The sequence below is a fragment of the Staurois parvus genome, unplaced genomic scaffold, assembly GCF_062004578.1.
Source record: "Staurois parvus isolate SC_StPar_1 unplaced genomic scaffold, SC_StPar_1.0 ptg000017l, whole genome shotgun sequence".
NCBI classification, from domain to species: Eukaryota; Metazoa; Chordata; class Amphibia; order Anura; family Ranidae; genus Staurois; species Staurois parvus.
The window spans coordinates 4,607,419-4,622,108 of NW_028317813.1; the positions used below are offsets into that span (position 1 = coordinate 4,607,419).

The following is a 14,690-nucleotide window of genomic DNA, read 5'->3' on the forward strand; positions in this document are numbered from 1 at the left end:
CTCCATATGTGAATGGACACACTAAGCAGGTGCCCCCATAGCAAGCTGCTTGCTGTGGGGGCGCCCAACTGCCAGGAGAGCCTGTGGGGGACCCAAGAAGAGAAGGATCCAGGTTGCTCTTTGCAAAACCACTACACACAGCAGGCAAGTATAGACATGTTTGTTATTGCACAAAAAAAATAACCTTTTTAGAATCACTTTAAAGCAGTAGTAAACTTGCCCAAAGAAATCCTGAAAATTAATGTAGGCACTACACTAAAAGCCTTTTATATTAATCCACCTTATAAATAAACCCCCTCAGTTCCTTCCTTTTTTTTTTTTTTTTTTATTTTGCTTTCCCTCACTCCCATCCAAAGCCAGTGCCATTTTTACTGTTCCCTTCTGCCCGTTCTTGTTATGGCCAGACTCTCACGCATTGAGTGATGATCAAGCTTCATTTTCGATGCGGGATCGGACAGCTGTGCACCTAGTTGTACTCTTGTGGGATTGCAATGCAGTGCCGCAAAGAGTAGATGAGGAGGGCACACAGAGCATTCCATTAATACCTGCAAATATGCACATGCGCCGTGATGTCTTTACTTTAATCCTAGCTGGATTGCAACAGAATGGCACAGGTTAGGCAAAATGTAAAAAGAGGAACACATACACTGCTTCTTAATGATTTTAATGCAGCAAAGTAATACCGTGGAGTTTACTACCACTTTAAAGAGACTCTGTACTGCCCTCTGAGTGTGACATAATTTTTGCTACAAAACATTACAGCTGCAGCATGTGTACAGTCGTGAGTTGCATGTTCTTTTAACTTTTACCCATGATCAGAAGAACACGGGTGCAGTGTCAGGCTCTGTGGATATGGAGATAGATATTGCTCTTTTACTTCCTTCTCTAAAGACCTTTATACAGTAACTGTCTATTGATTTTATTAATATTCTGGTTGTGTACTATAACTGTTACAGATACCAGCTATATTTTCTAACCATTCAGGCTTGAAGGGCGTTTCTTGATGCCTGATTTTTAACTTGTCTTGAACTCCTTCAGTGACCTTCATCCAAACTTTTTTGTTTTGATTTCAGAATTTTCTTACATTTTGTATCTTTCTTTGTACCTTAATGTTGAAAGGATTTTTTTTTTTTTTTTGCTCATTTTAAATATAAATATATCTAACTACACTGCTCAAAAAAAATTAAAGGAACACTTTTTACTCACAGTATAGAATCAAGTCAATTAAACTCCTGGGATATTAATTTAAGTAGCAGAGGGGTTGTTAGTTTCAGCTGCTTTGGTGTTAACCTCCTGTCGAGGTGTTAATGCACAAGGACGGCCTGGATGTCTCTGTGAGATGGTTGCAGTTCGAACTTTAATTTTTTGCTACAGTATTCTGACTTGATTTATTATTGTTTCAGATACTTGTATATCTATCTCATCCAACATCAGTCCCTAACCCTCAAGGAGAATACAGTCTAAGGTCCCTAACTCACATTCATACATACACTTAGGTTAATTGGCTCCTGTCTAAATTGGCCCTGTCAGCATGTCTTTGGAGTGTGGGAAGAAACCTGAGTACCCGAAGGAAACCCATGCAGGCACAGGGAGAACATGCAAACTCCAGGCAGGTAGTGCTGTGATTGGGATAATATAAGTAAAGCTTTGCTGATCTTGTAGCCTTCACCTTTCTTGTGTAAACAATGTTTTCTTTCTCAGGCCTTCTGACATGTGGTGCCATTGTTGACAGCATGAAATGGAAGGGGTTTTCTTTAACCACTTCAATACCGGGCACTTTTACCCCCTTCCTGCCCAGGCCAATTTTCAGGTTTCAGCGTTCTTACACTTTGAATGATAATTGCACAGTCATGCAATACTGTACCCAAACTAAAATTTTATTTTTTTCACACAACTAGAGGTTTCTTTTTGGTGGTATTTAATCACCACTGGGGTTTTGTATTTTTTGCTAAATTAACAAAAAAAAGACTGAAAATTTTGGGAAAAAAGTGTTTTTGTTTCTGTTATAAAAGTTTGCCAATAATTGTTCTTCATAAATTTAGGCCAAGATGTATTCTGCTACATTTCTTTGGTGAAAATAACCTAAATCCGTATTTATTATTTAGTTTGTAGGAAAGTTATAGCGTTCACAAACTGTGGGATCTATCTGAAAATTGATCAATCCTGAAGTAATGATAGCCAATCTAATTTCTTGAGGCCCAAAAATGCCAGAACAGTGCAGAAATCCCCCAAATGACCCCTTTTTGCAAAGTAGACCGACGTACTTCATAAGAAGCATGGCGAGTTTTTTTGAAGTTGTAATTTTTTTCAAATTTTTCGGAAAATGAAGAAATTAAAAAAATATTCACAATTTTTATTTTTGCATACTGTCACCAGTGCAGTACAGCATCATATAACTAGTGTGGTGGTAATCAGGGACACTGCCTGGTGACCGTACGGGAAACAAATTGATAAGTGTTTAAATTTTTTTTTTTTTTTAAAGATTTTTTTTTTTTTCATATTACACTATGACCAAAGTAGTGTAATGTTACCATAGTAACATTGTACTACTTTGTGTAAAAAAAAAAAAAAAAAATACTGATCACATCCCCAATTTGAGATTTTCTTTGCTATAAGCAAGCATTTAATTGAAATCAATTCATTCAGGCTTTTTTTGTTGTGATTGGCCACGGCTATCATTTTTTGTAACATGGTCTTGAATGAATTTGTTAGGAAAAATACTTTTTTGTGTGTGCAAATTAACAAATCTTGTTTGCAATCAATGGCCCGCATATGTGGGAGTGTTTTTTGTGTTCTAGTGTTCCATAGAAAATGATGATTTTGAAAGGAAAGTCAAATTTCTGACATCTGTTGGGCTGTACTCGTTAATACTGAGGTGCGTGTGTGTTCAAGCTATAGAACTATGCTGATTTTAAAGCATGTCATGGTGAGAGTATCACGTTTATTGCTTAACAGCACTGAGTGAGTCACCTATTCACAAGTACAGGATGTGATCACACCTTAGCTCTTTGTGGAGAAAAATTAGGCATCAGGAGGTCAAATATTTTACCTGCAGTCCTAAAAAATGAATTGTAAATCTCCAGTATAGTGTTTTAAATATTAGATCTAAATCCATTTGCTATGAAAGGTGTATATACTAAAGCAATGCCAAGAACAGAGCTTCATTCCTGGTGTGCCATCTTTAGTTATCCTGTTCTCCTCTTCCTGTGATCTGACCTCCTTAAATGGTAATGGGGAACAGTCCCGCACATGCCGCATGTGTTCACTGGAGCCTGGTGAACTTTGTCTGCACTGACTGTCAGTCGACTGGGTGCCAGCAAAGATGACTGTATCACTCTTCTGCTTTTAAACTCCTCATTGCTACATCTCAAAGATGCTGGGAGCATAAACATGGGGTTGATGTGCAGTAAGAGAGGACTGGAAAGTGATCTGAATGTATAAAACCAACATATTATAACGTTTTCAGCTGTGAAACATTAGTGTAATAGGTTTACATTGTAAATAATATATTTACACTTAAAATGTTACTAAACCCAGGAGCCTGCATTCACTATATCTGGTCTCCCACAGTACACTGAAATGCAATTATTGTAGTAAATATAAACTGCTAAATACCTTTTTTCATCAGCAGTTAGAGCAGTTTTGTGACTTCTATCTGTGTTCAGCAGAGCACTGGTTAAGGCTTGGAGGATGTGTGTTTGCCGCCCCCCCCCCCCCCCAGGAGGATGCTGAACCCCTGACCTCTGTCTTGACAGTGCAGATCGGCCCTGTGCTGATCACATGCACTCTCCCAAGAAAAAAAAAATCTCTAGTAATACACACCAAACTGAGCATAAGATATCTTATCAGGAATTGGGGAGGGGGCACTGAAAAAGGGGAGGATCAGAGAAGTCAGGATTTAACTGCATTTACACAATGCAGAGGATTAAGCCCGTAAGGTCCACAGTGAGTATACACAGCATACTTTACTGCATATACAGACTGATTTTACTGATGTAGGTTTAGTAACACTTTAACATTTAAGAGAAAGTTACATTGTAACTATAGTTTTGCTGTAACAAAAGCATATTGAGGCTCTATGCACACTAGCGGTGTGTGGTTTTTTTTTTTCGTTTTGAGCTCCTAGAATCTTGAGGAAAATGCTAAATGATGCTAAGTGCTACTAAAATGCTCCCCACAGCTTTTATTCTAGTTTTTTTTTTTTTGTTTTGTTTTGGTTTTCCTCTACATGTACTGTTAAAACGTTTTAGTACCAGTGTTTTTTTCCCAGTGGGTTTTAGCTGAAAAAAAAAACAAAACCACTAGAGCGCATGGAGCCTGAGATGTTGAAAAATATAATACTGTGGGTTCCTGGCCTGCATTACAACAAATTAGTTCCCATCAGTAAGGTGCTGTATATAGTGAGTTAGTTAAAGGTACAGTAGTGCTTTATCCCAAATATATCCTTTTGTCTTCATATTCAGGATCATGTAATGCATTCAGTAAGCACTTTGACAATTGAGCATTACTCCCATCCAGCCTGTCTCTTGTTTATACCCCCACAGATGTCAGTATGAGCAGTGGCACTTCTAATGTAGCATATGGTGTTTATATATAAAAAAAAACAAGAGAGAAAGGGATGAATGGATCGATACAGAGCGAGATATATAGACATATCTGCTATGTGGCGCCCATCGATATTAAGGACTGACCTGCTCTGCAGACTTGTCATGTAATAGTCATCCTGTCATAGCTTCTGGGAACAGATCTGTACAAGTTTAGTCATAAATGTTTTTTGTCTTTTCAGGAGGTGGAAGAAGTCGTGCCACTTGGACAGAGACGAGCCTGGTGTTGGTGCATGTGTTTTGGATTGGCCTTTATGTTGGCTGGTATCGTGCTGGGTGGTGCATACCTCTACAGGTATTTTGTTTCACAGGTAAGATTCTCTTGGAACGTAACACATTTCAGAAAGCTAGAAGTGAGTAACCAAGTTTATTTCACAAAGAACTTAACTTTTTAAAGTAGTATACAGCGATGTTTTCTGAAGCGTGTTTTTTTTTTTTTTTTTTTTTTTTTTTTTCAGTCAAGGCACCCTTTAAGAAAGTGCACGGTCTTGAGGCACCCCATTCTAAACTGCTAAAAAAAAAATTAAAATTATATATATATTTATTTTTATGCAATGCAACAACATCTACGCACGTAGGACATCCACCATAAAAAATTATCTATTCTTGCAAAGCAATTACACCTTTGCACACTGGTACTGACTAGTATACCAGCGTCTCTCTACCCTCTCAGCTTTTCTCCCCCACTGAGGTAATGTGATCCCAGTGTTGCAGAGGCGGTACAGGCCCCCGATGACCTCCTTACCAACCAATTATGTCATTGGTTCTTAGGACGCAGGTGACTAGAAGGTTAAAATAGTGCACAATGAAAACATGTGGATTTGTGCAAATAAATGGCATGCTTCATTCACTCACTGGTTTGTATACAATCTTTGGGCAGTTTTTAGGCATTTAGCCAAAGCACCCCTGGAGAAACCTGAAGGTGCCCCAGGGTGCCTGGGCACCCTGGTTGAAAAAGGCTGACATACAGCATACAAAGGCAAAATAAGGAAGTGCAAAGATATAAGACTGAGGCGAAACAACATAAGTAAGGTGTATATAAGCAGGGATTGATTGCATTTCACAATGGGGTATCGGTATTTCTGAACTCAAACAGGGAGTTGATTTACACCACTGGCCAGTGGGGTATGCTCTCTGCCGACAAAAGCGATGGGGGGGGGGGGGGGACCTTGTGGATCTGAATGAGATCTCAAGATTGGGGAAGAGGGCAGAGGGGTAGTATATATGGCTGGGGGTGGCGGCGGCGGTTGTGGACTCTAACTTTCACACAGACTAAATAATATACGCGGTTTTGGGTTATTTTTACCCAAAAAAAGGAGCAGAACACATTTTGGTCTACATTTTAAGAATAAAGATTAATTGCAAAATTTTATTAAAAATTATAATTATAAAAATTAAGCAAAAATGTGTGTTGTGTGTGTGTGTGTTTTTTTTTTTTTTGTTTTTGTTTTTTTTTTTTTTTTTTTTAAATATTTTTTTCATTTATTTAGCAAGAAAAAAAAAAAAAAAACCCAGTGGTGGTCAAATACCACCAAAAGAAAACTTGTGTGTGGGGGGGGGGGGGGGAGATACAAATTTCATATGGGTACAGTGTTGCATGACCACGCAATTTTCATTTTTAAAGTGTGGCCGTGCTGAAAGCTGAAAATTAGCCTGCACTGGACAGTGGTAAAAGTGTCCAGACTTGAAGTGGTTAAGGCAAAAGGTGGTTCAACAAAATACTGACAGAAGTTGTTCCTTTTATCAACTCGGAGATTTTTCTCCTTTTTTCTTCTTTTTTTTGACGTGTTGGTTTTATCTTTCGCCTGGATGTTATAGGTTGCACTGAATAAATACAACTGGCTAAACCAAATCGTCTGTCCTGCATTTCAGGCTGCAAAGCAACAGAATGTGAGCGGGGGATTCTTTGCTATACTGTGTGTGTGTGTGTGTATATGTGTGTGTGTGTGTGTATATGTGTGTGTGTGTGTGTGTATGTGTATATATATGTATGTATGTGTATATGTGTACACTCTTGTAACTAGTGTGTCCCATTATACAGTGCACACCACTTTACAGCATAAGGGCAGACAGTGCAGTCTCAATACATGAGGAATCTGAGGGTCCTGTTCATCCCATGTAATGTTGTTTGTTTTTTTTGTTTTTCTTTTAATAGCGTGGCGTTTACTTCTGTGGAATAAGATACACTGATGATGATATGACACTTGCTGAGCCTTACGCAGACTCTTCCCGCATTCGATACCATTCATTTAAGGAGAGAATTCAGATTCTGGAAGATGAAGAAGTTGAACTGATCAATGTGCCCGTCCCTGAATTTGCTGATAGTGACCCAGCTGACATTGTACACGATTTCCACAGGGTAAGCTCCATTTTCCTAAAACTTGAATGTGGCAAATGTGCTTTCAATAGCTAGTTTTGTTTAGGTACAGCAGTCATTACTAATAGTTATGTGTTTATGGACCTGGAATGTTTAAGGAAGATGTTTCTTCCAGTTGTACTATTTTAATGTAGTGTCCCTCTTATCCCTTTTTCCTTTTCTCTACTCTCTGCAGGGTTCGATGTCCAGTTCATATTATAGTACTGATTGATTTATTGCCTAACAAGGCATATTACATGCTCTCTCTAAGTTCCCATAAGTGCATATGCTGAATAAACATATGACATGCCTGCTGGCATAAGATAAGTTTAGCAGCAGTTGCTTTTACTTTTTGTCTCTGGCAATATGTCAGAATTGCTGAGCAAAGTTCATAGTGTAATGCAAATTACTAGATCGAAAAGGCAATACACCTTTTGTACTCTGATCTTGTGTACAGAATATCCTGTTTTACTTGTAATATCTTGGCAACAGGAAGAATTAAAGTGACACTAAAGACTCAGTGTTTTTTTTTTTTTTTTTTAAATAACAAACGTCATACCTGCTCTGTGCAGTGGTTTTGCACAGAGCAGCCTCGATCCTTCTTTTCTCGGGTCCCACACTGGCACTTCTGACCCCTCCCGCCTGCTGAGTGCCCCCCCAGAGCAAACTGCCCTGGTACCTTCACAGCTGTATGTATGTTTACACTAAAATGTAAATGGTAACCGTTTAAATGTAGCCATATTTCACATCACCTTAGAGTACAGAGTATTCTCATCTGTCCCCACCTCTTATAATTGAATGTGTGTGTCCACTTTTGCAGACAAATTGGGATAACATATGTCCCCATAAACATAACTTAACTTAAATATTTAAAAATTGTAACTTACCCTTTTTAGATGCTATGTTATGAATACTCCAGCAAGAAACAATTGTAGGTAGTTCTCTTTTATGAAGGGGCTGTTCAGCCATGTTTGCCATAGTTAACCTTTTCTGTACTATGCAGGCGTATCATAAAGTGGTTCTGAAGGCAACACTTTTTTAACTTTAATGCAGTCCCTGCATTAAGGTAAAAATTGGTGCACCGAAATGCAAATTATGGTGCGGAAAATTCAGGATGCACTTGGCTGAAAACCGAAATGAACAGTTTTAAAAAAATATATTTTTTAAATGCAATTTTTTTGGAAACACTTTAATGGTTTAAAAAAAATCCCCAAAAACCCACAATACATACCTGAATTTGTTTGTAAAATAGGAAAGATGTTACACCGAGTACATAAATACCCAACATGTCATGCTTTGGAATGGCGTCCAACTACGGTACTTAAAAATCTACATGGGTGACGCTTTAAACTTTTTAATTAAAAATGAAAATAAAAAATTAATAAATAAATTAATTGGCGGTCCTCTTTATGGAGAGATATTGGGTCAATAAGACCCCACATCTCTCCTCTACAATGTAAAGCATTGATCTAGTGCTTAAAAAAAAAAAAATTTCATTAATTAAAAAATGGCCTTGTTTGCAAGGCGCCGGAACCGGAAATTACATTGTTCCGGTCCTACCAGGGCATAGAGATAAGTGAAGGAAAGATGGCCTCCACTCCTCTCCATGCCTAGCGCTGGGATCATTTGGTGGTTTCTCAAGTAAGGCACAACAAACACAATCAAAATACAATCCAAAAAACAATCTGCTGCCAACCATGAGTCTGCATAACAATGCTGCTGTTAAGGAAGCATGCAACCATGTCGCAGCTAGGAAGACTTAATCGGAAATGGAACAAAACTAGGAGAAGAAGGGATGGAAAGGCACAATATAGATGTCGATGTGTCAGAAAATAGACATAATCTAGTCAAATTGCAATATAACCCCTAACAAGAATTCTACAAACAGAGGCAGAGTGACGCAGCACCCTAAATTATGCAGGAGAAAACAACAAAATGTGATACCTGGACCTTCAATACCCATTGCTGGTACATTATTTTTCCATCCCCCTCAGACACAAAGCCTTCTAAAAAGGGCCTAAAATTGACAGTCTCATTGAGGCTGGGTACAGTGGTGGCATTGAGTGAATAAATAAATAGAGGTGGTTCTTCTAAACATTTTCTGGGGAATTGGGGATATGTATTTACCAGCTATGGTATGCATAGAAAGTAAATGCTAGTATTTTTGTTTTCTATTCTGAATCTTCTGATGTTTAGAGAATTTCAATTTAATATACTATAATAACATTGCAGTGAGCCATAACACCTCCACCTGAGAAACCTCTAAAAGATGAGAAATATGTAAAAAAAAAAAAATTATGCATTCTGTGTGAATGGGAACACACAATAAACATGTAGTGGGGGTTTTCTCAAATTTGACTGCAGAAGTGGAAATGTTCTTTAACCACTTGCTACCCAGCGTGCAGCAAGGTGTTATACCAGGATCATGGTTTTCAGCCATTATCCTGGTATTTGTTTTTAGAGCCGGCGATTTGCTTTCCTGTAAATGTAATCTAGGAAGCTGTATCGCTCTTCTTCCTTTTTTTCCTTTTTTTCTTCTTATAGCACTTGGAAGCCACTCTCACGAGGTAGAAATAAAGTAATAGTTCACTTTTACAAAAAAGAGTAAGTTCACATTTTTTGCAGGTAAAAAAAAATAATTATATTTTGTTAGGAATCTGTAAAGCATTGCACCCATGATTAGCAGATCTTGGGGGTAATGCCACGATCCTGCAGACTGTGTAGCTTTCTGCCTCTACTTGCAATACGGAGAATCAGTTGCACTTTAACAGGAAGTTCAGAGAACTATCTAGAGAGCTCAACAGCACCCTGGTAGTTCATTGAGAACTGCAAGCCGCAAAGGCTGTCGGTACTTGTAGTTTTCACATTCACAGAACACTGTGAATGAATGACCTTGCTAGTTGCTGCCCTGCACAGCTTTTTCAGAATCTAAAGAAATAGATAGAGAGCTGGAGGAGAAGATTAAAATGTATATGGAGGTGGATGGTGTGCGCAGGCTGCTGCATATGTAACATGTTACACCCAGAATGAGGGTGTACCATGTTAAAAAAGGTAAACTTATACTTTTGAATGGGAAAAAATTGAAAGCGTGTGTTTAAAGAATATAAAAAATCAGTGTGGATTTGATTTAAATCAAACTTATTTAAATCACTAGTCGGTCAGGCTTGATTTAAATCCTAGTTTTCTACATAGACTAATTCTTTCTGGTATAACTTTAATATGCAAGTAGATGAAGATTTTTAGAATAACAACTTTTCATATTAGTTTTTTATCCCCAATTTAATAGGTTAATCATTCATATTTTGACAACTTTTCTGTTGTACTTAAGAAGGAGAAAAATAATCATCACCTTAATAATAACAATTTAAATAGATTTATTCAACTGAAACAATAACATTCCAGCATATGTTATGTGCTTAAACATCCATGTTTGTTAACTAATTTGGCGAAACAAAATATATATATTTTAAGAAACTTAGACTGTCAGCCCCTTCCTCCTCACACTTAGTTTCACTTTCTTCTTGTGCAGATCTATTCCACTCCAAACAATCAGAAAAATATTGTTTCTATTCTATTCACTGAACTTGAAACTTATCACTGAAGGGGTTGATTCTGTATTCATAGGTTTGTAGAAGTTAGGATTAAGGTCTTTTTCTTAACTCTGTTCATGTTATAACATTTTTGCTGTGAAGAAGAGGCATGTGATCTCCGCTGAGTCAAATTCAACTTTGAGAACTGCAAAAGTAAACTAAGCATCTGTGATTATATCTTGTAGGCAGAGAAACTGCCCAATAATCTTACAAAAACCTCTGGAAGAGCATGACATTGTGAATGGATTAATGGAATTTATTTACCAAAAAAATTAAACATATACAGCCTTATTCTATATAATTAAAAAACTAATCTTTATTTCATGATGGAATAACCTTTGGATGGTAATATATTTTCCTACAAAAAGCATTTTATTTAAAAAAAATCCAATTTTAAATCAAAAAAATCTGATTTAAATGAAAAAAATCCGATTCTTTTTTTTTTTTTTTTTTTTTTTTTTTTATCATTGATTTTTATCCACCCTGTAAAAAATGCATCTAAGTGAGGACAATACTTCTAGGGCTATAATTTGCAATTAACTTTATACTGGTGACACTTTAAAAGCTTTTACATGCTATCTATGGGCAATTTTAGGTACCATAGTTTGTCATAGCTTCAAGGGTGTGCGCAATTTTAAATCCTAATATAATATTAAAAAATGGGTATTGTTTGTGTCCACTAAAATGCACTTAAGTGTATTCCTGAAAATTTCCTTTTAATAAATGACACTGCAAATATTGTGCAACATAAATTGCAGCAGGCACCGTTTTTTTTTCTAGGGCCTCTGCTATCAGAAATTATATAATGCTTGAGGGTAACTGTTTTAGCCGATGGGTTGTGGGAAAGCCAGAGCACTGAAGTCTCCCTGTAGGCACAGTAGAATTGATGATTGGGCTTATTCTATATGAACCTATATTGACCTTGGGTATCTTGGAGACTGAATGTCTCTTGAGTTGCTATTTTGCTTAATGGTCCAGGTTACTGTAACACTCTGAAATACATGAAGGTGGATTGTTTTGAAAGTATATGAAAGCATTCTGTGTTTGATGCCCTGACTAGACCTAAGAAACCCAGGCTAGTTTAATTTCTGAAATCTCTTTTCCAGATCTAAAAATATGTTTTTGTCACTTTGTATTCGAACTATGTGATGTAAGATGCTTTGTACTAACTAGTCTTTCCTCATAGAAACTCACCGCTTACCTTGATCTCAGCCTGAACAAATGCTATGTTATCCCTTTGAACACATCAATTGTTATGCCACCAAGGAATTTCTTGGAGCTGCTCATCAACATCAAGGTATGTTATAGTATGTTGTGGTGACCAAGTGAATAGTATGACCACTACCTTGAATGTATTGCAGAATTTTTTTTCATTCGCTTTCTTGCAATGTTGATGTAAAATCTCTATGCTCTTAAAGGCTATAGCCCTTTTGCTCCAGGCAGGTGGAAACAAATTCACGATATTGGATAATGTCAGTATAGCTTACTAGAAAATCTGTCACTCCAGCTTGCCCATGAAACCCCTGAACATACTGGTGTCTGCGACTTATGGTTTCACGAGTGGTGCTGCACCTCAGAGCAGTGTGCTCTCTGTGGCTTATTGAGGCCTGCATTGCATGTGGTATATTCTAGGAGCCTTCTCTTGCCCCCTTCTAAAAATGCAAGCCATGTGGCTTTAAATGTGAGTCACTGACCTGGAACTAGTATGCAGATCAGGAAAGTTGGAGTAAAGTCAGACCACTATCTTCTTACTTGTTTTATGTCACTAATTATTGGAGCAAGAGGGCTAGTGTTTTCAGAAGATGAGCAATAGCAGCATTCATGTTTTTTTAGTGGCAGGTTTCCTTAAACAAGGAAGATTTTTAGAAATGGTTGTGAACTGCACAAAAATGTTAATGCGGAGTACCTCATCCGCTGAATGCACACAATGAAACGTTGAGACTTTTATCATTTGCATGGCACATTTGAAACCACTTTTGGAAAACAAAAATCAGTATTCCAGATATAAAACACTTCTGAAAATGTAATTTTCCAATTTTAGGCTGGAACATACCTTCCCCAGTCCTACTTAATTCATGAACAGATGGTGGTCACAGATCGCATTGAGAATGTAGACCAGCTGGGTGTCTTTATTCGCCGCCTCTGCCAGGACAAGGAGACCTACAAACTTCAGCGCAGAGAGCCAGTTCGAGGTAACTTGTGCAACCTAGCTTTGTGTCAGAATGTATACACAACAGTGAAACTCTGTAAAAATTGTCTCTTATTCGTATATTAAGGGACACAGTATAAAGTATTGAGATAAATTGAGTTATGCTGCTGCCTTCAGGACATTAGACTCTGGCAAAGAAAGCTGAAAGGATAGCCCATTGTAACCCTTTCTACTTCCAGCAAGCCTCACTGTCTTCCTTGAGGCCCCTGACACTAATAGCCTGGATCACTGCCCCCTGCCCTTGCAGTAGCACCTCTTTACTCATTCAGGGGCAACTCCTTTCTCTGTTTTATCAAGGGAGGTCTATGGGAAAAATTGCAGCCATGATAGTGGACTCAGCTAGCTTGCTTCTACAGCCTCTTTTTTGGCATCCATCTCTGATTTCCCTGGAGCTTCAGTTGCTTCTGCACAGTTAGCTGTAGGATGAGGAGGATTGTATTGTATTCTAATATGAGGAGTTGGTACAGGAGTCTGTCTGCAGGCAGAACTTTAGGATGCAATATCAGTCCTTACTGACACATTTCACACTTGGAGCTACCTGTGTCAGCTATACCCAAAGTTAAGAGTCTGGACTCTAAGAAAAGCCCCCAGCATCTTAAGAATTTTCCTTTATGTTCCCTTCTGCTTCCTTTCTTTGTAAAGTGATTAACCTGATTGGTCTTTGCTCTTCCTAAATGTTTTGCCCAGCAATACCCTATGATTCCTAGAAGTGGACTGTCCCCATTGTGGACCCAGCGATTTTTCCGTCCTAAGACTCCTAACTGTTCCTGATATCTTTTATTTAAATACCTGATGGATAAAGGCTACGTCTTTAGTCTTTTCTAAAACCTTAGGATAAGTCTTTTCTAAAACCTTATTCTCCCCTGTCCTGCAACCTGCCATTGTGACCATGTCCATTTCCCAGGCATCAACCATCCGATCCAAGATCGTGTCCCAGGATCCTGGATATATGCAAATGAATCCTTCTGTCCTCCAACTGGAGCTCATGCCTGTGACCCTACTCCGTTGTGTAGATTGGTGAATATTTAACACAGTCTATCCAAAATGAGCTTCCTTTTTGTACACCTTTGGAAAATCTGTTGACTTGTGGAGTATTTGTGCAAATAAAACACCTCTTACGAATGCCTTTTGATGGGAAACATCTCTTTGGTAAATCCATGGACAATTTTATAAAGGAGACTACTGGGAAGATTACCCTTTTTTGCCCCAGGAAAAGAAGGGAAAATCTCCATCTGAGAAATCCCCTACTCACTTTTTGTACCTCTGAGGCCTCCAAGGCAAAGTCTGAAACTATTCCACTGAAGTCTTGGACCCCAAGTCCTCCAAATTTAAGAACAAGTCTTCCTCATAGTTAAGTAGCGCCCCCACACCCGCTCAGAGAGGGTGGCCAACTGTTGTCCTTTGTGTTCACCCGATTCCAGCACATTTTAGAGTACTGTGTCCAGAATACTGTATCCATAGGCTACAACCTGGAATTTTTTGTTTGTCTCTTCCCTACTTCATTTTGTCAAACTATCTAGGGTCTGGCAGACATTCACCTCCTCTATCAATGGGTTATAGCCATTGTCCAGGAAACGGTGATTTATGGTTTTTCAACTCCAACCTGTTCACCATCCTCAGGGGAAAAAGGCATCAGGCCCAAACTGGATCCAGATGTTCTCTACACCTTCCTCCCCAGGTACAAAAGTTTTACATGGAGTCTAAACAGGTTGCACTTTGCCACAATGTAAACCAAATATATTCCTACAGGCTGGGTTAGTTCCTTTGATTGTTACCACACTTTGTTTGCTGGTGTCGGCTGGGACACCATTATGTGTAAGTGCAATGAGTTTTAAATAAATAAGATTTTAAGGTACTGCACCATGAGTTCTCTGTTTTCTTATACCCTGAGTGTTGGTCTGAACATCTGAGGAAGAGGTTTTATTTAAGAA

At 38.2% G+C, this 14,690-nt stretch overlaps 1 protein-coding gene across 1 annotated transcript in view; it reads left to right on the forward strand.

The window, feature by feature from the left end:
- ITM2B (integral membrane protein 2B) overlaps positions 1-14,690 on the forward strand; it is a 53,832-nt gene that overhangs the window by 32,451 nt on the left and 6,691 nt on the right. Inside the window, exons 2-5 of the mRNA XM_089679097.1 lie at positions 4,787-4,915; positions 6,760-6,963; positions 11,737-11,847; positions 12,592-12,742. Of these exons, the coding sequence (XP_089535223.1) occupies positions 4,787-4,915; positions 6,760-6,963; positions 11,737-11,847; positions 12,592-12,742 (595 nt within the window). The remainder of the gene's footprint in view (positions 1-4,786; positions 4,916-6,759; positions 6,964-11,736; positions 11,848-12,591; positions 12,743-14,690) is intronic.